The sequence below is a fragment of the Ovis canadensis genome, chromosome 2 (genome assembly GCF_042477335.2).
Source record: "Ovis canadensis isolate MfBH-ARS-UI-01 breed Bighorn chromosome 2, ARS-UI_OviCan_v2, whole genome shotgun sequence".
In the NCBI taxonomy this organism is placed as follows: Eukaryota; Metazoa; Chordata; class Mammalia; order Artiodactyla; family Bovidae; genus Ovis; species Ovis canadensis.
In genome coordinates, this window is record NC_091246.1 from 36,990,130 (window position 1) to 37,013,298 (window position 23,169).

General features: G+C 52.8%; 3 protein-coding genes across 6 annotated transcripts; all 3 read left to right on the forward strand.

Annotated features, from left to right (window-relative positions):
* Window positions 1-1,182: 1,182 nt before the first annotated feature.
* On the forward strand, window positions 1,183-8,285 carry ARID3C (AT-rich interaction domain 3C). Of its 2 annotated transcripts, XM_069573941.1 has the most exons (7): window positions 1,183-1,506; window positions 3,335-3,407; window positions 5,465-5,648; window positions 5,799-6,082; window positions 6,802-6,984; window positions 7,213-7,302; window positions 7,760-8,285. In XM_069573941.1, exons 1-7 carry the CDS (start codon window positions 1,183-1,185, stop codon window positions 7,858-7,860), a joined length of 1,239 nt encoding a protein of 412 aa, XP_069430042.1. In that variant the 3' UTR covers window positions 7,861-8,285. The 2 variants fall into 2 exon arrangements, with proteins under 2 accessions (XP_069430042.1, XP_069430043.1); XM_069573942.1 differs by lacking the exon at window positions 6,802-6,984.
* A 1,143-nt stretch (window positions 8,286-9,428) lies between these two features.
* Window positions 9,429-17,350, forward strand: DCTN3 (dynactin subunit 3). 2 transcript variants are annotated; one of them, XM_069573946.1, is made up of 7 exons: window positions 9,429-9,606; window positions 12,498-12,582; window positions 13,411-13,497; window positions 15,094-15,177; window positions 16,119-16,177; window positions 16,771-16,830; window positions 17,023-17,350. In XM_069573946.1, exons 1-7 carry the CDS (start codon window positions 9,511-9,513, stop codon window positions 17,110-17,112), a joined length of 561 nt encoding a protein of 186 aa, XP_069430047.1. In that variant the 5' UTR covers window positions 9,429-9,510; the 3' UTR covers window positions 17,113-17,350. The 2 variants fall into 2 exon arrangements, with proteins under 2 accessions (XP_069430047.1, XP_069430048.1); XM_069573947.1 differs by having other exon boundaries at window positions 9,462-9,606; window positions 16,771-16,867; window positions 16,993-17,350.
* Window positions 17,351-18,739: 1,389 nt separating this feature from the next.
* RPP25L (ribonuclease P/MRP subunit p25 like) lies at window positions 18,740-21,003 on the forward strand. 2 transcript variants are annotated; one of them, XM_069573944.1, is made up of 2 exons: window positions 18,740-18,876; window positions 19,594-21,003. In XM_069573944.1, exon 2 carries the CDS (start codon window positions 19,624-19,626, stop codon window positions 20,113-20,115), a length of 492 nt encoding a protein of 163 aa, XP_069430045.1. In that variant the 5' UTR covers window positions 18,740-18,876; window positions 19,594-19,623; the 3' UTR covers window positions 20,116-21,003. The 2 variants fall into 2 exon arrangements, with proteins under 2 accessions (XP_069430045.1, XP_069430044.1); XM_069573943.1 differs by having other exon boundaries at window positions 18,745-18,876; window positions 19,591-21,003.
* Window positions 21,004-23,169: the final 2,166 nt, after the last annotated feature.

Below are 23,169 nucleotides of genomic sequence, written 5' to 3' on the forward strand. Positions count from 1 at the left end.
GATGGGAGACGCCTCACTCTCCTTTGCACGATCCCAAGAAGCTCTCCAGCGCCCTATCCTCCCCGAATCTGGCTGTGTGGAGGGTGGGAGACACCTGTTGGGGAAGCCGCAGAGCCCCCCCCCCCACCCCGCTCCCGGGGCCTCCCCCTGCCTCCCCGCCCGCCCTGCCCCGCTCGGGTCCCGCCCTCGCGGCCGCCGCCAGCAGAGCAGCGAGTGAGCGCACGGAGGCCGGAGGGGCGCGCGGCGGCTGGAGCGCACGGCAGGGGACTCTGCGCAGGGAACCGAGCCGCGACAGGGGCCGCCCGAGAGGCGGCCTGAACGGAGGGAGCGCCGTGGAGACTACGGGGGCAGCGGGCCGCGCCAGGCTGGTGAGTGTGGCAGCTGGCAGCGAGATCCCGGCGTCCTGGCCCCGTCCCGGGGTCTGTTCCGGGGGTCCTCTGTTCCCGCTCCTCCTCGGGTCTGGTCCTCAGCCTCTCTGCCTCGGCTCCGTCTTTCCCCCTGTCCCTGTCTCTGCCCCGCTGTCTATTAACTGTTTTGCCCTGTCTCTGTCTAATCTCTTTCTTCCGTCTCTGCCTCCTGCTGCAGTCCTCTCCGGTCCCTCTCTCCCCTGGTCTTACTATTTGTCTGCCTCTGTCTCTCTGTGACTCTCCCTGGACAGCCTGTCACTCAGGTCTTTGATTTTTATCTCTTGCTCCTCTAGCTCCTATCTGCCCAGTCTCTCTCTGATGTCTCTATTAATCTCATCTCTCCCCATCTCTGTCTCTGCCTCTCTCCACCTTGGTCCCTCTCAGTCTCTCATCTCTCCCCATCTCTCCGGCCCATCTCCATTTCTGTCCTCACATCTCCCTGTCATTCTCTCTCTCCCCTCCATTTCTCTCTGTTTCTTGGTCCTTGTCACCCTCTTTGATCTGCTCAGTCTCTACCTGTGCTCTGTCAATGTCCGTGTCTGTCTCTCTGGGCCCAGTCCCTGTCCTGCTCTTTTTACCCCTCAGTGGATTTCTGAGAAAGCGATCTTTCTGACTTTTTCCTCATGCCCCCACTGGTGCTTCCCTGAATCCATGACCACCTCCCCTTGGTTGGATCCAACACCCATCATTCCCTCCCCCACAGGCAGCCCTTTCCTCAGGGCCCCGCCTGGTGCCAGCCCCTCCACCCGTGGGGGGACTGCGCCTGGAAGCTGTCATGGAAGCCCTGCAGAGGCAGCAGGCAGCCAGGCTGGCCCAGGGGGTGGGGCCATTGGCCCCTCCACACCCACCACCACCACCACCAGCACCACCAGGGCCTTCCTTTCCTGGATCCCACACCCTGGAGGCCCCTGAGAGGGGGTTGGGGGAGGTTGGAGCTGAGGAAGAAGAGGATGGCCAAGATGAGGAGGAAGAAGAAGCTGGAGCAGAGGATGAGGCAGCCAAGGAGAGCCGGCCAGGGACCCGGGGCAGCAGCTCACCTTCCAGCCAGCCCCCTGGACCTCATCCCCACGAGTGGACCTACGAGGAGCAGTTCAAGCAGGTAGGACCCTCTCAATGTCAGGCCCTCCCCCTTCCTACTCTTTGGGCAAAACAGAGCAAGGGGATTAATAGCACCCCCACCCCCACTGCGCTCTGCAGGATGGAAGGACAGAGATAGAGACCTGAAGAGAGACAGTGGGGAGACAGGAAGAGACAGTGACAGGGAGGGAGAGACAGACACGCCGGAGAGACGGAAAGAAGGCACACACCACGAGGTGCAGGAGACACCCAGAAAAATGGAGGCCGACAGACTGAAGGCACTTGTTGTTGAGGCTGGAAGGGCAAGTGGGAGGGGTGTAGGAATCTTCAAGAATTCTGAGGAAGGGGGATCTGGGAACTGGGGATTCCAGTGCCAGCACTATGCCACCTTCTCCACACCAAGTCACAAGGTCAGAGTCCAGGGACCATTCGAGGTGTCCTGGGATGCCTTCCTCTGGCTTTAAAAGTGGAGTGGAGGTCGCCACTCCATTGGCAAGCTGATATCCACCTCGTCTCTTTCTTATTGCCTTCTCCCCATCCAAATCCTCTTCCTGGCCTGAGTCCTATGGGGTGACAGTTGCCAGCCCATGATGACCGCTATAGTCACAGTGGGACTGAAGGGCCCCTGGGCAGCTGGGAATGACAGGACCTTACTCACAGGGCCTTAATTTGAGGCTCTTCATCCCCTCTGAACCCATCTGGATGTTATTCTAAGGCACTACTCTAGGCTGTCATTAGAAGGTGTTATGCAGGGCACTGATTCTAGGTGTGCTATTCTGGTGGTGTTACTCATAGGGTGTTGGTTTGGGGTATTTTCCCGAAGTGTTAATCTGTGGTTAGATTCTGTGGCTTTTGTGTAAAACTTGGACTGTTTCTCAGGGCTCTGTTACTCTGGAGATGTGGCTCTAGTGACTATTTCTCCTAGGTGTAATTCAGAGGCTTATTACTTGGAAAGCACGCGTGTTATTTGCAGGTATCCATCTAAGACTTAGGGCTCAGTTCTTGTGGGAGTGTAGATCTAAAGGTGCATCTCTGGGGTTTGTTACTCATGGGTATTTTTTTACTCTGAGAGTTCCTATTAGGGGATGGAGTGTTACCTGTCGGTGTTTCTCAGGGATTGTTACTTGGGTAAAAGACACTGTTAACTTAGGGATTGTCCCTCCTTGGGGTATTTGAGAGCTGATATTGGAAGTAGGTGACTGAGAAGGGGTGGGAGGATCCTTGGCCTTTCAAGTCCTCACCCTACAGGTCTTGGGTGGTCCAGAGCCATTGGCTTTGTGGCAGCTTCTGAAGTAGAGGAAACTGTTCTTGGAAGGAGATCAGACCAGAATGTGGGCTGAGAGGCCCTAGGTTTCAATCCAGCTTTCCTGAGCATCCACCCTGCCAGAGGGATAGGTTAGAGGCATCTCTGCCCCTCAACCCCAGTCCTGGCACACAGATGTGTGAGCAGCAAGAAATCCTAGCACAAATGAATCAGTGAATGAGTGACTCAGCCATATCTGTCAATTTCCTCAATGTAGAACACAGCACCAGCCTGACTTCCTCCCTGGGGCTCTGGAAGGCAGGCAGAACATCTGCAGCTTTCTCTTCCCTTACTCCCTAGGTGGGTGGTGTTAACTGCCCAGGGCACAGCACTACTAGCCAGTAGAAGGTGTCTGTATATATCAGGGGTGGGGGGAAATGTCCCTACCTGCCCCCAGGGCAAAGAGCTCAATGCTTTCTCAGGAAGTCTATGTTTCAGAACCTCCTTGCCCCTTCAGCTGGGGTCCTTTATCCAGGGGTTGGAGTTGAAGGGGGTCCCAGTGTGTGTGGGGGGGTGGATAGCTGGGAAATGACCTGTTTTTCCCCAGCTGTACGAGCTCGATGCAGACCCCAAGAGGAAAGAATTTCTGGATGACCTGTTTAGCTTCATGCAGAAGAGGGGTGAGTGGGTTGATGTAAGGGAGGGACGCTCACGTACCAGGTTCAAGGAAGGGAAACCCCAGGGTTTAATCCTCAGTTTGGGTCCTCTTTGCAGAGATCTGGGCTTGGCAGCACTTATCCTTTGGGTCCTCAATAGCATCTTTAACCTCTGACCCTGCCCCCCTTCTCCACCCAGGGATTAATTAGTGGGCAGCCCGCTGGCAGGTTAATGAGTGTGGGATCAATTGGGAGGGTGGGAGGGTGAAGTGGTAGGGGGCTGGCCTGGGGTGTGGGGGTTTCCAGAATTGGGGTACTGGAAATGCCTTGGTTCTCTTCCCTGGCCCTTCCTCCAGCCTTGTCTCTCCTCAGTTTCCCCTTGCTTCAGGCAGGAAACATACAATGTGTTTTGCAGCAGGAAGGACTGGAATTAGACCCAAGGAAGGTCTTCTTGAGGGGTAGGGGGTGCTGTGGAGGAGAAGGAATTCCTTTCCAGAAATCTCAGAGCCAGAAGTGAATGCAACAAGGGTCCATGAAGGGATCAGGGTGGGCGGCAGTTCATCACTTCAGCTTCTCCCCAGATTCATGGGTCCAGAAGACTGACTCATTATCTCTCTCTACAAAGCTAATTAACTCACTCCTAGAGCGGCCTGATAAGCCGCTAATTAACTGGCTGCACTGGCCCCCACCCCCACCCCCTTAGTGCAGCTGGCGGCCTAAGTCCCTCAGGCCCCCACCCCAGGGCCAGGCCAGCACCCCGCGCAAGTCCCTTCCCAACCAGGGACCTTCAGTGGGGCTCCAGGGCCTTTTGCTCCCCAGGAAGGCTGGGTCATTCTGGTCCCAATGTCTCCTCCCTGCCCCTTCCTCCTGGTATCCCCTCCACTGGGTGGGATAGTGTGGTCTGAGCAGATCCCAGCCCCCTCTTCCCCCCAGCTCTGCCTCCCTCAGGTCCCTGCCTTACTGTGCTCCCTGTGCGGGGGAGGGTGTCCCGCGGGGCCGATAATTTCCCCCCATTAATCAGACAGCAGCTAATTGTTCGGGTCCAAAGGCGGCAGCGGAAGGGGCCGAGATCGGTAAGGAATTAACTGGGGCCCATCGCTCAGCGCAGACAGGCCCCTTTGTCAGGACCGGCCGGCGGGGGCGGCGGGGACTGCGGAGTCGGCGAGCCGCGGCGGGGGCTGCTTCTTCCGTTCACCATCCCCCGGCCTCTGCAGCCACTCAGGGGCCGCTACTTAGAGGAGTCTGGCTCTTCAGCACTATCAGGAAGTCCTTCCTATGGTCTACCCCCGGGGGCGGCAAACTAAAGCCAGGAGGCCAAAGCTAATCGCCCACGAGAAAAGAAGGGGGTTTCACATTTTTAAATAAGGGGAAAATTTGAAAGACGAATAACCTTTCTGGACGTGTGAAATTTGAATTTGCTACTGCTGCTGCTAAGTCACTTCAGTCGTGTCCGACTCTGTGCGACACCATAGACGGCAGCCCACCAGGCTCCCCCCTCCCTGGGATTCTCCAGGCAAGAACACTGGAGTGGGTTGCCATTTCCTTCTCCAATGCATGAAAGTGAAAAGTGAAAGTGAAGTCGCTCAGTCCTGTCCGACTCTTAGCGACCCCATGGACTGCAGCCCACCAGGCTCCTCTGTCCATGGGATTTTCCAGGCAAGAGTACTGGAGTGGGGTGCCATTGCCTTCTCCAAAATTTGAATTTAAGAGTGTGTAAATAATAAAGTTTTATTGGACTAGAGCCGCGTTCATTCCTTTAAATACCCTCTATATTCTATTCCTTTAAATATCCTTTCAGCCTGCAATGGCAGAGTGGAGTAGCTCTAAGAGACTGGCCTGGAAAGCCTAAAACATTTACCATTTGTTTGACCCTTTACAGAAGGAGTTTGCCACCCCCTAGTCTAGCCTCCCATCCTTCCTGCTACAGTGGAGGCTCTGGAGGCTGTGGGCTCCGCCTGCAATCCCACCTCCCCATTGCCAGGGCCTCGCCAAGACTGGTCCAGGCAGCCAATTCCTCCACTCTCTGAGGATGCCGGCAGACAGGGTCTTAGTGTCCTGACTCTCTGCTCACCCCTCATCAGGGACACCCGTGAACCGTGTGCCCATCATGGCGAAGCAGGTGCTGGACCTGTACGCGCTGTTCCGCCTGGTGACGGCCAAGGGCGGTCTGGTGGAAGTCATCAATCGCAAGGTGTGGCGGGAGGTCACGCGCGGCCTCAGCCTGCCCACCACCATCACGTCGGCAGCCTTCACTCTACGCACCCAGTGAGGCCAGGCGCGCGCGAGCGGTGGGAGCGAGGCGCGGGAGCGGGGGGCCGGGGGCTTGGGGGGGCCCCCCCGAGGGTTCTTGTCCGGGTGTGTGGCTTGATCAGCTGGGCCCAGCCTCCCACCCCACCCCACCCCGTCCGCTCCTAGGTACATGAAGTATCTGTATCCGTACGAATGCGAGACGCGGGCGCTCAGCTCCCCTGGGGAGCTCCAGGCTGCCATCGACAGCAACCGGCGCGAGGGCCGTCGTCAGGCTTACACCGCAGCCCCGCTCTTCGGCCTGGCTGGGCAGCCACCCCGGGGCACTCTTGGCCCCGCCCCCGAGCCCGGGCCCGCCCCGCCCACCCCCGGCCCACGCTCTGCTCATGGCCCCGCCTCCGGCCTGCCGGCCCACGCCTGCGCGCAGCTAAGTCCGAGCCCCATTAAGAAAGGTGTGAGGGTAGAGCGGCTGAATTTTGAGGGTCTCTGAGACCTAGAAGGGTACTGAGATAAAGGGAACATTAAAATATGGGAACACTGAGGTCTGGGAGGCATCGAAGTATGGGGACAATAAGGACTGATGGGCACTAAGGTTTGGTGTATGCTAAGGTTTAGGTGTCGTGATGTTTGGAATCAGTGAAACGTTGGGAGCTCCGGGGTATGGGTTACCGCGCGGTGTGGGGCTGAAGCTCAGGAAAAGGTCCTTTATCCAGAGCAGCTTCATTCCACACCTGTTCACTGATGGCTTCTGTCTGCATGTGGTTTCTGCCTGCTATTTTCCCTGGATTATTTAACAATCAAAAGCAAGGGAGGGGAGTTCAGGATGGGGAACACATGTACACCCGTGGCGGATTCATGGCAATATATGGCAAAACCAATACAATATTGTAAAGTAATTAGCCTCCAATTAAAATAAATAAATTTATATTAAAACATAAATTTTAAAAAAGCAAGGGAATTCCCCCAGATTGGACCAACCTAGTCAGGTATATTGGCCTTTTTGAGCTCTCCAGCTTCAGAGCCTCTACGCTGAGACTGGATGGGAGGGGAGATTGAATTTGGTGCTTGAACTTGGGTAACCTCCCTTGGTCCCAGGCCTATGGGGAGAACTAGATGCAGGGACAGAGTTGTTTGGGCCAGGGGAGCTAAATGATCTGTTTTTTTTTTCCAGAGGAGAGCAGAATTCCCACCCCTCGACTGGCACTGCCTGTGGGCCTGGCCTTTGGACCTGAACGTGAGAAGGTGGCACCAGAGGAACCCCCAGAGAAGAGGGCTGTGCTGATGGGGCCCATGGACCTACCTCGACACAGCACACCCCCCAGTTTCCTGCCCCGTGGCAAGGTTCCCCTTAGGGGTGAGGAGGGACTTGTTGCTGAGAGGGCTTAGCCTGTGCAATGAGGGAGGACAGACTCATCACCCAATAGGCATTAGAGGTGGGGCAGATAGATCCCTCAGTAGACACTTCTGTGATTACAGGTGTGGGGCTGAAGTGGGATGGGGGCTGTCTACAGGGATGGAAGGGGGAGCTTATAGCTGAAATCTAATTCCCCAAAATGTGACTTCCCTGCTCCCTCCGGGACAGAAGAGCAGCTGGATGGGCCTCTCAGTCTGGCAGGCACTGGTATCAGCAGTATCAACATGGCCCTAGAGATCAACGGGGTGGTCTACACTGGTATGGGTCCTGTAGGCTGTTTCTGTTCGCATGAGGTCAGGGGTATTTATGCCGGCATGGAGGTTTTAGACTTTCTCTACTAGCATGAGGTTCAGGGATATCCAAACCTGCATGGGTAACATGGGGTTCAGGGGATTGCTACACTGACCTGGATTAAAGGGGGTGTCTACATGGCATGGGGTCCAAGGCATGACCTCTCTGGCATGAATACCATGGGATGTCTTATCATGGGCTTGTGTATCAGTGTAAATGTTTCTTGTTTACATGTTGGAGGGTATCTATATTGGCACAAGAGTCTTTAACTGACTCAAGGGACTTGTCCTCGTTGGTTGTGACAGGGCTCTGTGTGTGATATTCTAGCAATCAGGACACTGACTTTTGTTTCCCTCTTCTATTTCTTTGCCTTACCTTTTCCTGCTTGTCTTTGCCCTCTACCAATTCCTCATCTCTTTGCTAGGTGTCCTCTTTGCCCGTCGCCAGCCTGTACCAGCTTCCCAGGGCCCAACCAACCCTGCACCCCCACTCCCGACAGGGCCCCCTTCCAGCACCTCACCCTGAGAACTCTTACTTGAAATTGAGAGTCCCGACCCCATTGCTGAGGGGGAAGGAGACCCATTCTTCCAGCGTGCCCATTCTAGGACCCAGCCCAGGGAGGTGACCACTACCCACCCCCACCCCCCACTGCCATATGGACTTGAAGCCAAAGAGATTTCTTTTGATGTTACATCTACCTCATTGCCAAAAGGAGGGGACTTCCTCCCTGGCCAGCTCCAGCAGCATCTACCAAAGAGTTCTTCCCCCGATAATAATAAAGAGTTCTTACCATCATCTCCTCATGTGCTCCCCTGTGCCAGTGTCATCTTTAGAATGCCACCTCTTCAAGTCAGACCTGCTTCTCTTCAGGAGCCAGGTGAAGGGATGGGTTGGGTTGTTGTAAAGGAGATGTCCCTCAGTTCATATCTGGATAATAAAGCTGCAATCCCTCCCTCTCCAGTGCCTCCTCTCCTTCTTGTTTGGATCTATGGGTTGGGGAGGAAGAGGAATTATGTGGTATACGCAGGCGGTGCTGGGCCAGAGGTTTTCAGGAAGACAGAATAGCAAAGGCCATGAATAGGAGAACTCAGTCTCATGAATCAGACTACCTGAGTTCAAATCCCAATCCTGCCACATCGGTGCAGTGTTGAGTGTTCTTGGGCAAGATGCTTAATTGCGTGAACCTTCATTTCAGTTCAGTTCAGTCGCTCAGTCGTGTTCAACTCTTTGCGACCCCATGAATCGCAGCACACCAGGCCTCCCTGTTCATCACCAACTGCTGGAGTTCACTCAAATTCATGTCCATCGAGTCGGCGATGCCATCCAGCCATCTCATCTTCTGTTGTCCCCTTCTCCTCCTGCCCCCAATCCCTCCCAGCATCAGAGTCTTTTCCAATGAGTCAACTCTTCGCATGAGGCGGCCAAAGTACTGGAGTTTCAGCGTTAGCATCAGTCCTTCCAAAGAACACCCAGGATTGATCTTCTTTAGAATGGACTGGTTGGATCTCCTTGCAGTCCAAGGGACTCTCAAGAGTCTTCTCCAACTCCACAGTTCAAAAGCATCAATTCTTCAGCGCTCAGCTTTCTTCACAGTCCGACTCTCACATCCATACATGACTACTGGAAAAATCATAGCCTTGACTAGATGGACCTTTGTTGGCAAAGTAATGTCTCTGCTTTTGAATATGCTATCTGAGTTAGTCATAACTTTCCTTCCAAGGAGTAAGCGTCTTTTAATTTCTTGGCTGCAGTCACCATCTGCAATGATTTTGGAGCCTAAAAAAATAAAGTCTCTTAGAAGATTCCAAAAGTATCTCACGGAACTTCCTACTATTCTATGGGAATGGACCAATTTATAATAATGGGTATATTTATATGTGCAACCTCGGGGAAAGGGCAGGGGAAATCTGTCTGATACCCTGGAATTGGAAGAAGAGAGGCAAAGTTCGTCTTGACAAGCAGGGGCTGGAAATTAGCGCCTGACAAGTAGCCGTTGCCTAGGTTACCAGGCAGCTTTTCGTTGGCCCTGCCTGCCACTTCCGCATCGAAGGGCTGAATCGTTGCGTCACTTCCTGTATGCAAGGACTCCCGTCCACTCGGATTGGCCCGCCTTCTCTATTTGGACGGATGTCCTGCCCTCTGGCTATTCCCGGTTGAGGCGGGACAGCGGGAGCCATGGCGGCTGTGACCGATGTTCAGCGGCTACAGGCCCGGGTGGAGGAGCTGGAGCGCTGGGTATACGGACCAGGCGGGTCTCGCGGCTCGCGGAAGGTGAGCGATCTTGGGTCCAGTGGTCCCTCTCTGGGGCAAACAGGAGTGGCCTATTGGCCTGGTCCTGGAGATGGATGCTGCAGCTCCAGCCCCGTTGCTCGCAACTAGGCCATTGAAATAGCAAAGGTCCGAGACCTCCCAGAGCATATCGGACCCTCGGGATCCATTCCCATGGAGGGAACTGTGGGCTTGAAGTGGGCTCAAAGAGGAGACTCCGTTTTTACCCTCGCGGGATAGTTGGGGAGACCTGACACACTCGAGAAACTAATGAGTAAGAGCTTTAAGTAAGAGCTTAAGTCACAGTGAAAGGGACGTTGTGGAGCCTTGCCTAATTGCTAAGTGAATTGTGCAAAGAGAGGTCCATGGGACCCCAAAAGAGGCAGACCAGAGATGGATAAGGAAGGGTCCAGGGAGTTAGGGATGAGGTCTGAGAGGGCCAGGATTAGGAGGGGAAAGGATTGAATACTGAGTGTTCAGACATGGACTGACAGTCCTTCCCTCTAGTGACTGAATTTTGAGAGCTCACTTCCCGTCCATCCCCATTTTTAATTATGGAAAGACCTTTCACTGAATGTGGCTGTATCGGGCATACCCTGGAGTTGAGTGCCTCAGAGGTAATGACGTACATGCATACACTGCTTGTGGTATTAGTTGTCACCAGATTGTGTTCCATTTGAGAACTGACTTCTCAAAACATTTTTTCCCTTTGACATCTATAATGCAAATCCTCCTGATTTGCCTCCTGTCTCTCTGGCTGCTTTTACTCAGTAAGATTGCAGGGAGAAATATCAATAACCTCAGATATGCAGATGACACCACCCTTATGGCAGAAAGTGAAGAAGAACTAAAGAGCCTCTTGATGAAAGTGAAAGAGGAGAGTGAAAAAGTTGGCTTAAAGCTCAACATTCAGAAAACGAAGATCATGGCATCTGGTCCCATCACTTCATGGTAAATAGATGGGGAAATAGTGGAAACAGTGGCTGACTTTATTTTTCTGGGCTCCAAAATCACTGCAGATTGTGATTGCAGCCGTGAAATTAAAAGATGCTTACTCCTTGGAAAGAAAGTTATGACCAACCTAGACAGCATATTAAAAAGCAGAGACATTACTTTGCCAGCAAAGGTCCATCTAGTCAAGGCTATGGTTTTTCCAGTAGTCATGTATGGATGTGAGAGTTGGACTATAAAAAAAGCTGAGCGCCGAAGAATTGATGCTTTTGAACTGTGGAGTTGGAGAAGACTCTTGAGAGTCCCTTGGACTGTAAGGAGATCCAATCAGTCCATCCTAAAGGAGATCAGTCCTGGGTGTTCATTGGAAGGACTGATGTTGAAGCTGAAACTCCAATACTTTGGCCATCTGATGCGAAGAGCTGACTCATTGGAAAAGACCGTGATGCTGGGAAAGATTGAGGGCAGGAGGAGAAGGAGATGACAGAGGATGAGATAGTTGGATGGTGTCACCAACTCAATGGACATGGGTTTGGGTGGACTCTGGGAGTTAGTGATGGACAGGGAGGCCTGGAGTGCTGCAGTTCATGGGGTCGCAAAGAGTTGGACACGACTGAGCGACTGAACTGATTTACCTCCTCATATATTTGATCCTTGAATATCAGCATTCCTTATCCTCTAACCTAAAACCTGTGTGAGATCACTCACTTTCATAGTCTCTCCCACTATTCAACCCTTTAATACTGGAATTCCTCACCCTCTACCCTTAAAGCCTAGATCAATTTAGCCAAGAGGAAGGGATCAGCGAATATATAGTATGTGCTGCTGCTGCTAAGTCACTTCAGTCGTGTCTGACTCTGCGACCCCATAGACGGCAGCCCACCAGGCTCCCCCGTCCCTGGGATTCTCCAGGCAAGAGCACTGGAGCAGGTTGCCATTTCCTTCTCCAATGCATGAAAGTGAAAAGTGAAAGGGAAGTCGCCCAGTTGTGTCCGACTCTTCGCAACCCCATGAACTGCAGCCTACCAGGCTCCTCTGTCCATGGGATTTTCAAGGCAAGAGTACTGGAGTGGGGTGCCATCGCCTTCTCCAGAGTGACTAACACTACTTCATACTAGAAGAGGGCATGCAGACTGGCATATAGGCCTGCATTTACTATATTAAGTGACCTATGATGGGGTTGGGAAACACTGGGTGGGGGCTGTAAAAGCACATGGTAGAGACGTGTAGCCCAGAGGAAGAGAGGCTATAAAATGAGTGGATTAATTAACTGTGGCATATCTGTAGAAAGAAATATTATTCACCCATAAAAAGAAATGAAGTACTGATACCCTGCTACAAGGTGGGTGAATCTTGAAAGCATTATACTAAGTGAAAGAAGCCAGACACAAAAAACCACATATTGTATCATTCCATTCATATGAATGTCCAGAAAAGGCAAATCCACAGAGACAGAAAATAGATTAATGTTTACTATGGGCTAGGATGAGGGGGAATGGGCAGTGATGGTTAATGACTATGGTGCATCTTTTGGAGTGATAAAAATGGATGGTATTAAATAATGGTTGAAGTTAAGTCACTCAGTCGTGTCCGACTCATAGTGACCCCATGAACTGCAGGCTCTTCCGTCCATGGGATTTTCCAGGCAAGAGTACTGGAGTGGGATGCCATTGCCTTCTCCGATAGTATGTGCTAGTGCCCCATAAACCCTAAAGTAGTTTATTACTTCCCCAATCACACATGAAACTCCCTGAGGAGTACATGATTAGCTACCACTTCATACTGAGGATTCCCAGAAAGTTGAGTTGGATCTCTTAATACAAGAGAAGGGGGTGATTGTAGGGACAAGGAAGTTTGGAGTCTGAGGAAATGAAGATTCTTTATCTCTTCCAAGCCTTGGGCCAAGTGGTAAATCTTGGAATTAACTTCCACTCCCCTTACAGGTGGCTGATGGCCTGGTCAAGGTGCAGGTGGCTTTGGGGAACATCGCCAGCAAGAGGGAGAGGGTGAAGGTTCTGTACAAAAAAAGTAAGTGTTTCCATGAGGTGCCTGCCTGCCCTCCTCAAGCCTATGCTTCCTGGTTCCCTGCCCAGGCCCTTAAGCCCAATAGGTCACTGGAGTTTCCCTTTGGGGATAGCAGGTGAAGACGTTTTCCTGATGAAATGGTGAATTGGGGTATGCTTTCTACTTTGTGGTTAAACCCCAAGCCCATGGCAATGTCCTAAGTTATGAGATAAGAGCTTTGCCTGAAAGTCCACTGGGGAAGGAGAGAGGAGTGTGGAATTTCCATAGGCAAGGTTCAGGGGCAGGAAAGAAAGCAGGCACCTTGAGAGCCCCAGCCTTGGCTCAGCCAGGCCTTTTTGATTATGTCAGAGCTAGCAACCTGTTCAGTAACTAGAAATCAGATAAAGTTCTGGCATGTCTTGGTGGCATAGAGGGGCAAGGTAACTTCTACCCTTGAAGATAGATCAGTGAAAATGCTGAGGGCCCCAGGGTATTGGAGGCAATTGTGTTCCCAGCTGTAAAATTTGACTCTGGCCAGCAAGATGGTTAGATAGCATCACTGACTCAATGGACATGAATCTGAGCAAACTCCCAGAGATAGTGAGGGACAGGGAAGCCTGGCATGTTGCAGTTCACAGGGTCCAAAGAGTCGGACATGACTTAGTGACTGAATAGCAGGTGATCAGAGGGAAGAGACAGGGAAGTGGGGATGGGGGCCTGGTGGACCCTATGGGTATCAGTTCCTCACTCAAGGCTCTCCCCAAGGCTGACCCTTGCCCTGATATCCTTCCTTCACAAGACTGATCCCCACTCCTCAACCTTATTCCATTTTCCATCTTGTTACTTTTCTAGTTGAAGACTTGATCAAATACCTGGATCCTGAGTACATTGACCGCATTGCCTTACCTGATGCCTCCAAGCTGCAGTTCATCTTGGCAGGTAGTGCTGGATAGGATGTGCACATGCATCTGGGGGACGCTGGGCACAGAGATGGCCTCCCTCTCAGTCCTCTCCTGGATGCAGCCTGGGAAGCTGCTCTCTGGAATCTGGACTGAGGCTGGAGGTGGACTTGTGGTCCTCTTGTAGACACTGGGTACAGTAGACCCTGGAGCCAGCTGCAGACCAGAGTGCCAGCCACTGTGGAAGCGACTCTGGTATTCTATCTATGGCATGCCTCTAGGATTTTCCTTCAGAATCTTCCTTACTTCTGCTCGATAGACATAGAGCTTCTAGGAAAGGGTGGGGGCAGAGAGCATTGCCGTGGGAGAGATGAGGATATAAGCATGGGTTTCAGCATCTTGCAGGTGGGAAAGTGCTGGGATTTCAGAGTTCTAGGCAGTAACTATTGTCTTAGCAATGTTTGCTTATCAGTTAGCTACTCCACTAGGTATGATTTGCCATCACCTGTGTTTGTTCATGCATTCAAGTGCTCATCTGCTGAGATCCGGACATCCTAAGTGTGAGGTATTATACAGTGGTGAACCAGAACATCCCTGAACCACTGCTGTGGCTCAGACACCAAGTTCAGGAGGTCTTCTTCTGCACTGATTCTTGAGTCTAGCCTCTCTACCCCTCCGTGTGGCACTATCTCGGTGTTCATCCCCTGGCACTTGAACAGTTTCCTAAGTCCTCTTCTTTTTTATTTATTTATTTTCTTTCTTTTTTTTTTCCTTTGCTTATTCCTAAGTCCTCTTCTTGACCCTAGTTTCCCACTTCTTGCATGTGGCTCACTATCATCTTCCCAAAACACATTTCCAGCATGCCACAGTGTTTACTTTGGAACCTCAGCGTGTCTATATCTTCCTCTTCCTACTAGGATGAATTCCTAATTCCTTAGCCTACCATTCAAAGCTCCGTATAGACTGCCAGATCTCTCCTCCCATCTAGCTGTTTTCTGTGCTCTCCTTGCTCCAGTTCAGCCAATTGAATTCTTGTTCCTCTACTGATTGACATGCATTCTTGCCATCAGATGATTGACATAACAGTCCTCCCTTCTTGAATCCCCTTCCCACTCTGCAGTCATAAAACCCCCTATGCACAGGGCCATCCCAGTCCTGCTGCGCTTGTCACTGGACTCTCCTGTTACTGTCCCAGTTCTCCAGGAGCTTGTAATCGTGCCTCTCTGATCCACTCAGCACTACCTGCCAGGTATCTTCCACAAGTCCCCTCTTTCAGACTTTCCCAGGAGCCCTTGGGTACTTCAGGTCTGAAGTACTTTGTCTCCTGTGGCCTAGGAGGGGCTCTCTGAATTTGTGGATAGGAGGCTAGGGGGAGAGGCCTCAGAGTTAAAACTTGGAGAAAGGTTAGATTTGGAGGCACTTAGAGATAGGGCTCAAGATAGGTCAGACCAGTGGCATCCAGGAGAGGTGGAGGCAGACTGGGGGAGTGTGCACAGAAAGAAGGGGGCAGTGGGCAGAGTGACTGCCCCTGGCTCCAGGACTCAGTCCTCTCCCTGGCCTGGTCCCCAGCTCCTCACCCAGGAGTGGCTGTGCCTGGGCCCGCCTCACTGCTACTTTCTGTCTGTTCATGCCGCAGAGGAGCAGTTCATTCTCTCGCAGGTTGCACTTCTGGAGCAGGTGGAGGCTCTGGTGCCCATGCTGGACAGCACTCACATCAAAGGTACCTTCTGGGGTTGCATCTCCTCTGCTCTACGTGGGGAGGTAGGATGGGCAGGACTTCCCTGGGATCAGACTGGCTCTGCTCCTTGTCTTTACCCTCACCTGGGGGGTACTGGCCACCTGCACTGGGATTAAAATTGCCAGGGCATAGAGCTCAGCTTCAGAACTCAGGCAGTTTGGCCCTAAGGACACTCAGGTAAGCCCAGTGGCCTCCCACTTTAGGATTTCTTCTGTTTTCTACCCCGCCCCTCAGCATCTGTCCTTCAGGGTGTTGCAGAGGCCAGGTTTTACTGTAAGAGTCCCTGCAGGGGGTGGGTGTGTGAATGTGTGTGAATTCTGCACTGCCCTGGGCCGGGATTTTGACAAGCAGTGACTTTAATTGAATCCAGATATCCATCTTGTCTGTCTCTGGAGGTATTTATCCCAGCTCCCCCTCCCTACCCCTGATCAGTTTCCTGCTGAGCATCTGACAGCGTTAAGCTGTGGGCCCTGCATGGTGGCTGAGGCTCTGGGTGTTGGGTTCCAGGTGACCAGCTTAGGGACCTTGCATTTGTCCTCAGCCCACCTGCAGGCTCCCTGTTCCCTGGGCCACGGAGCTCTGGTCCCGCTGGGCTGAGAGCAAAGGAACAGATCCTGTAATAATCAAAGCTTTCTTTACCTGCCCTGCTCACAACACTGGGGTGGGTATATGGGGCACTTCTGGAAACCCCAAGGTTTTGTCTTCTAGGGGCCTGTATTTCCCCTCCCCTTTGGGTCCTGGAGTAGGACTGGGGTGGGCAGGGAGCCCCACCACCACCACCTCCGGCTGCAGTGGTCGATGAAGCTGACGTTTGTTTAGCTTCTCCACTCAATACTCTAATCCTGCCGAAGACCTAATAGACTATTGAGCAATCCCGGGGGAAGGCACAAGCATCACTGGGCAGTGTGCGTTGCGTTTTACAGCCGTTCCTGAGCATGCCGCCCGCCTGCAGCGCTTGGCCCAGATCCACATCCAGCAGCAGGTATGGAGGGGAGAGACCAGGTAGGAAAGTAGAGGTGGCGAGGCTCCTTTTCCCCACCCCTGTCTCCTGGGGAAGTAGCCTCAGGAGCTGATGTCAGCTTCAGGGGAAAGTTAGGGTTTCTCCTTTGTCTTGCATGCACCTTCCAGAGGGAAAGAGACTTGCCTAGGGTAAAATCTAGGCCTCCTGCCTCCAGATTAGGGCTGTCCTGAGACACCAGAGGATTGATGTTGGGAGGTGCCCAAGAATTCCTATGTATCCTTGACCATAGGTAGAGGAGCTGTTTTTTCACTATTGCCAGGCTCTAGTGTGAAGTTCAGAGAGGGTTCAGATATAGGGTACAGGGGAGAAGGAGGGATATACTGGTAGGAATAGGTCGTTAAATGTCTGGTTCGCTCCCTCTTCCATCAGCCTCAGGACTGCAGTTAGGCTACCTACCCATAGCAGAGCCTGAAAGTGCCTTTTTAGAAATTTGCTCCTTTTAGCTCTGAGGTTAAACATTACCTTTTCTGAGGAGCAAGGGTCCCTGATGAGGCAGGCAATGGGGAGTGTGGGCTCTGTGTAACGCCTTTCTCTGCCCCACCTTGGCCCCACAGGACCAGTGTGTGGAGATCACTGAGGAGTCCAAGGCGCTCCTGGAGGAATACAACAAGACTGTATCCTTTCCGCTCAGCTGGGCCCCTGAGGAGTGCTGTATGGAGCCTGGCCTTTTATTCCATTCCTAGTTCTGTCTCTCAACCCATCCCAACCAGTCTGTCTGTTTCCCAGCTCCCCCTACCTTTAGGCAGAGGCAAACATCTTTCTTCTCTCTCTCTCAGATTCTCATTCTCACCTTGACTTGTGACCAGACAATGCTTCTCTCCAAGCAGTTTGTGCAGTGGGATGAACTTCTCTGCCAGCTAGAAGCTGCCAAGCAAGTGAAGCCTGTGGAAGAGTGAATGGCGCTTCCCATCCTAAGGTGGGCTGGGGCAGCCAGGCTCCAGGACCTGTGCCAGCCTGCCCTTGTAACAGAGCAGAAAAGAGGTGGCTCTGTATTTATTGGATTCAAGACCTACCTGGCTGCACTCAGGTGGGGCTCTGAGGTCAGAGGTCTGGTTACTTGAGATTTGCTCTTTGCACCTCCTCCCCTCATCAGTATCCTGTTCCAGTGACAATAAAACTGTAGAGGTCACTGCAGGAGTGTGTTGGCTTCCTGGTCTTGGATGGGTATGGTGGTGGGGATGAGGGTGGTGGAGGCCAGAGTTGTCCATCTTCCTAGGAGTTGGACCACCAGCTATACTTATCCTAGTCTAGCTTTCTGGGAGATATAGAGCTCTCAGGATGAATGCTCTCATTTGCTTGATGTGAGTGGAACATTTGGTTTTATATCTATTTATCCCACATTTACCAAGTACACTCTAAATGTCAGATGCCATACCAGGTGGGGAGGTCACAGGTAGGGTCCACCTGATCCCTGCCCTGAACAGGATAGCAGGGCAAACAGTCATGGAAAAGGGGAGGGAACCATGTGGCACAAGGGTTCTTTGGGGGCACAGAAGAAAAGGATGTGGCAGGTAGCTCTGGAGAGTGATATGCAGGGTCTTTGAGAACCAAGGGAGCAGCATGAGCAAAGGAGAGGAGAGCCTCTATGTTGCTCTCCTGATGCTATAAGAGAAGGGGAGCCTAAAAGAGGATGCAGAGGGCTTTTGGGCTGGGGCGGGGCGGGGCGGTGCTGTGGCTGGAAAGGAGGGAGAGTTGGCATATTAGCAAAGAAACCGATGGCACCTCACTCCACCAAGTGTTTGCTGTCCCCTTGTGGTCTCCGGGACTGCTGCGGCTCCGGCCCCTTTACGTCGACCTGCCCGCCACCGTACCGGCGCGGTCTCATCGGCATCTCAAATCCAACAAGTCTGAAACTCAGCCATCCTAGGCTCTTCCCTCCATCCGAAGAGTCGCCAAACCCACCTCGTAGTATCTTCCAACTTAATTTACTTTTCCCCATTCCCAGTGTTGTTTCTCTGGCTCATTCTTTCAACAAATGCTTTAACAAATATTCGAGCACTTATAGGCAGGGCAACTTACGAAGCACCGCGGACATGCCCCTGGGACGTGCGGCCAGGAGTCACCAGAGGGAGGCCCGAGAGCTGCCCACAGGAACAAGTCTGACTTGCGCCTTGATGAAAGCCCCCTGTGGGTCGCCAGTGCCCACAGGGTGAGGCTGAAGTTCAGAACTCGGTGATCTAGGCTCTCGCCCCCGCAGCGGCCACATCACCCGGCACCTCCTGCTCCGGTCCAAAGAGAAACCCGCCACTCTGCCTCTGCTACTGCGGTGTGCTCAGCGGGTAACGCCTGCCCTGAATCTTCTAAGGGCCAAATCCTCCGCATCCTTCCGACGCGGACTTCGGACGCGGGACTCGTCTGCTGGCCGCTCCTCTCCCCCTCAGCGCTCTCTCCGCTCGCAAAGGAATGCTCCTTGCCTGGGGCAGAACAGCAAAGACACCCTGCGTGCAGCGAATCCTCGCGTCCGGGGCCAGCTCACTCCCCGGCGTCCGGAACCTCTCAGTTTGCGAACCCGGCCCCTCAGGCCCCGCCCCGTCCGGCGTGCGCGGCCCCGCGACCTCGGCGCGCTCTCGGCCCGCGCCATCTTGGCTTCAGATCGAGCGTAGGGAGTGCGCGGCCGCGGCGGTGAGAGCCGGAGCCCTGCGGGGCAGGGGCGCCTAGAGGTGCGAGGAGGAGAGGGAAGGCCGGGTGCTGGGCCTCTGCGGTGGCCCGTGGCGGTGGGAACCACGGAGCCCGGCCTCTCGTGGCCCCGACGCCAGGGGTGGCCCGAGCAGTCGTTGGCGTCAAGCCTCTGCTTCCCAGTGTCTGAGGGACCCTCGGTTGAGGGGATCGACCCTGGAATCTCTGGATGAGAGAGGGGTGCCCGACCCTGTCCTCGGGGTCCAGGAGTTGGGGAGAGGATCGTTTCTGTCTTTGAGGAGCTTTTGGATGAGGGCTCATGGCTCCGTTTGGTGGAGCATGGGGTGTGGGGGGCGGGGAGGGGGGGAGCTTGGCCCTGACCTCTGGGAGCACGAAGTGAGGCGCCTTTGCCCTGGCGCCCCGTGGAGAGCCCAGGGTGAGGAGCACTCAGCCTTGTGCTTAGGGAGTCTCGGGTGAGGGCCTGGATCCAGTCCCCAGGAGCCCCAGATGAGAAAGGTTCATTCCCAGTGCCAGGGAGCTAGAGATGGAGAGGCTTGGCCGGTGTTCAGGGTCGGTGGAGGGTTATGGCCCTGTCCAGAGGACTGGGATACATGCCCCCCTAGGGGGAGGCAGGCATGACTCCTTGTCCTGGGGATGAGGGGTTTAAAGTCCCATTTCTGGGAAATCTGGGCGGAGCAGCACCCTGGGGTGGGGGTCGCCTGGGACACAGTGCCCACCATCCTTTGACTTCCCTGCAGCAGGGCAGCAAGGCGGACACGACAGCAGGCTGGATGGAGCACTACCGGAAAGCTGGCTCTGTGGAACTCCCCGCACCTTCCCCGATGCCCCAGCTGCCTCCTGATACCCTGGAGATGCGGGTCCGAGCTGGCAGCAAGATCCGCAACCTCTTGGGCTTGGCGCTGGAGCGGCTGGAGGGCGGCAGCGCTCGCCACGTGGTATTCTCAGGCTCTGGCCGCGCTGCAGGCAAGGCTGTCAGCTGTGCTGAGATTGTCAAACGGCGGGTACCAGGCTTGTACCAGCTTACCAAGCTGCGCTTCCTGCAGACCGAGGACAGCTGGGTGCCTACCTCACCTGACACGGGCCTGGATCCCCTCACGGTCCGCAGCCATGTGCCTGCAGTGTGGGTGCTGCTGAGTCGAGACCCCCTGGACCCCAATGAGTATGGCTACCAGCCCCCTGGGGCACCCCCTGACCTCGGGCCCACACCTACCTCCAGCTGTGGCCCTCAGCCTAGAAGAAGGGCTCGAGATACCCGGTTCTGAGGACCTGTGGGCAGGCTGTTGTCTAGACTGTCTAGGATGGCTGTACCTTTGAGAAGCCTCTAACTGCTCAAGGTCTCCAACAAAACTTGAGTTTAGGAAAGTGGGCCTCCCTGTCCTGCTTCCCCTTCCCTCTGGCTCCTGGAAAGGGACTTTCGTGAAGAGTGACAGGTGTGGAGTCTCTGCCGGGTTCTAGATTGCTTAAGAAGCAACATCCTAAGTCAATGTGTAGGTCAACTTGCCACAGCATAAATAAAATAAAATATTATGTAGAGAAAGAAGAAGGGTTACTCTGCCTTTTACATACAGTGCCTCTCATCTGTCTTCTGACAGAGATCCAAGGAGTGAGTTAGGAAATAAAGGCTCTGTCTGTCTGTCTGTCTGATGAACCTCTGCTTGGCCTGCTGTGTTTAAGTAGGGTTAAGGGAGTGGGAGTCCCTGCCCTTGATCGCCAGGAGCTCCCAGTCTGGAGACAGGAAAAGTAGGTTCAGATGGGTGCTGGGAGGATCTGGACTGAAGATGCAGCCTCAAGCAGTAACCTGACTGTCTAGATCCCTGGGTAGCTATCTGCTTCCTGTTTGGGGCTGGTTGAAGGACTCTGCATTTTTCTCCACCTGCAGCATAGAGACATACCTCATTTTGTTGCACGCAGATACTACATTTCTTACAGAAGAAGTAAAGTTCTGTGGCAAACCTGCACTGAACAAGTCTGGCAACACCATTTTTCCAACAGTGTTCATTTCGTGTCTCTGTCACATTTTGGTAATTCTCAAAATATCTCAAACTTTAATTATTATATTTGTTATAGTAATCTATGATGTTACTACTGTAACTTAGTGAAAACTCAAATGATGGTTAGCATTTTTTAGCAATAAAATATTTTAAAATTAAGGTATGTATGTAGATTGTTTTTTAGCTATAATTCTGTCACATTCATAATAGACTACAGTATAGGGCTTCCCTGGTGGCTAGAGGTTGAAACCTCTGCCTCCAATGTGGGAAACCCGCGTTCGATCCCTGGGTCGGGAAGATCCCCTAGAGAAGGAAATGGTAACCCACTCCAGTATTCTTGCCTGGAGAATCCCATGGACAGAGAAGCCTGGTAGGCTACAGTCCACGGGGTCGTAAAGAGTCAGACACGACTGAGCGACTTCACTTCACTTCTTAGAGTAAACATAACTTTTTTAAGCACTGGGGAACCAATAAACTTTTGTGACTTGCACTATAGAGATCTTCCTATTATTGAGGTGGTCTGGAACTGCACCCAAATGTCTCTGTGAAGTATGCCTATATTACAATATAGTGGTTGAGATCATGGCCTTGGTCACCAAGCTGTCTGGATTTGAATCCTGGGTCTGCCACTTATTAGGTAGTTACTGCTCTGTGCTTTAGTGTTCTCATCATCCATAGAACAAGATGTAGTGCTTGCCTTGAAGGATTGTTATGAGGATTAAATGTAGAAATATACATATGATTCTTAGATATCACCTGAGCCTGTATACCCTCAGCTCTCCATATCTGTGGATGTAGAACGCGTGGATACAAACAGCTGATTGTACTCCACCTTTTTATTTAAGGGACTTGAGTATTTTGGTAAAAAAAGAAATTCACGGGGGCTCCTAGAGACAGTTCCCTGAGGATACTGAGGGATGACTGTAAATGTTCATTGCCCTCATGAAGGAGTCAGCTTACAAACATGCCTTTTCCTTAAAAACATAAGCTCAATTCTACCTTCCCCCTTCAGTTCTCACCCTTTTTACCCCTAGCAGTTCCTCTTCTGTCTCACCTTGGCTGTAGGTTCAGGTTCACCATGGACAGGTCAGGAGCATAAGGAAAGGTGAAGACTGCAGTGGTAGCCAGGAGGCTACAGGAACCAGAGCAGGATCGTGGGCAGTAGTGGACTCAGTGAAGAGTTGAGCAAATTGGATCTTCCACTGGACTTTATGTTCTCCATTGTGTCCACAGCTTGGGTGTCCAATCACTAGGAAAGCACAAAGTGCGGACTCTTCTGGGACCATGTAGCAGGGTGGGCACAGCAGTTGGAGGGTGTTGAAGTGATGTCTGGCTGAGAATCCAGGCAGGTGGGGTTGAAATATTGGGAGAGATGGAGTTGGGGGACAGGAGGCCTCAATAAGAGCTTAGAACAGGCATGAGGGGACCACAGGACCAGCAGGCTGTGGTCAAAACTTGGAACGCTGCATCTTTTTCTTGCCTGGAGTGGAGGGGTTGGAGATTCAGGGCATGCTAGGTAAGAGAGAAAAACCCTCTGCTGCTTCCCAGCTGGGCCTCTCAACTGCAGAAGGTCATGAAGCATCTAATACCGTCCTAGTGGCTGTGGTCCTGACTCAGTGTCTGGCTACCAGCAACTGCCTGACTTACTCTCTGTGTCTAATTCATGTTTTTTGCTCCTGCTCAGCTTCTGCATATTGCCATTTCTCTGAATATCTTTACTTGCATGTCCTTTACCATCAACAGCCCCCTGTGTATCATTGGTCCCCAGAGATTTGGGACCAGGCTTCTTGCAGACTATTGAACTTTGGTTCAGCATCCCATCTCGATCCAGTGTGTGGCGGCCAGGGTGGAAAGAGCATGTGAACTAAGCGTGGTGACTGTGTTGAGGGAGTGATTCAGTTAGGCAGCATCACAGGCTTTGGGACTCCCCACTGGGCAGCTCCTCATTAAGGCATCACCTGGGGTCTTGATGATGGCAGGGGGAATGTGGAGGGAAACTGAGGTGCAGTCAAAATCCCTTGAGAAGAATAGGATCTGCCACTACTCAGAGAATCAGGAGAAAGGACACAGGCCGGGAGAGCAAAGGCTAGTGAATCTGGGGCCTTTTCCCTCCTTGGCCACTTTGGGGGCCCAAGTGAGTCCTACCAGAGGAATGTCAGGGAGGGAGCCAGAGTGAGGCATTCAGAATCAGAAAGCCTGACCAAGCTTAGGAGGGAGGGAGCATAAGTACTATGTACATTTGCAAATTTAATTGCTGCTCACTTTCTCCTTCAGTCACTCAGTCGTGTCCGACTCTTTGCGACCCCATGAATTGCAGCATGCCAG

Bases quoted from the DNA above. Each gene is read 5' to 3' on its own strand.
- ARID3C (XM_069573941.1), top strand. From the start codon at position 1,183: ATGGAAGCCCTGCAGAGGCAGCAGGCAGCCAGGCTGGCCCAGGGGGTG. The intron at 6,083-6,801 runs GTGTGAGGGTAG...TTTTTTTTCCAG, and splicing joins TCCGAGCCCCATTAAGAAAG to AGGAGAGCAGAATTCCCACC. The intron at 6,985-7,212 runs GTGAGGAGGGAC...CCTCCGGGACAG, and splicing joins TGGCAAGGTTCCCCTTAGGG to AAGAGCAGCTGGATGGGCCT.
- DCTN3 (XM_069573946.1), top strand. From the start codon at position 9,511: ATGGCGGCTGTGACCGATGTTCAGCGGCTACAGGCCCGGGTGGAGGAG. The intron at 15,178-16,118 runs GTACCTTCTGGG...TGCGTTTTACAG, and splicing joins GGACAGCACTCACATCAAAG to CCGTTCCTGAGCATGCCGCC. The intron at 16,831-17,022 runs GTATCCTTTCCG...ACTTGTGACCAG, and splicing joins TGGAGGAATACAACAAGACT to ACAATGCTTCTCTCCAAGCA.
- RPP25L (XM_069573944.1), top strand. From the start codon at position 19,624: ATGGAGCACTACCGGAAAGCTGGCTCTGTGGAACTCCCCGCACCTTCC.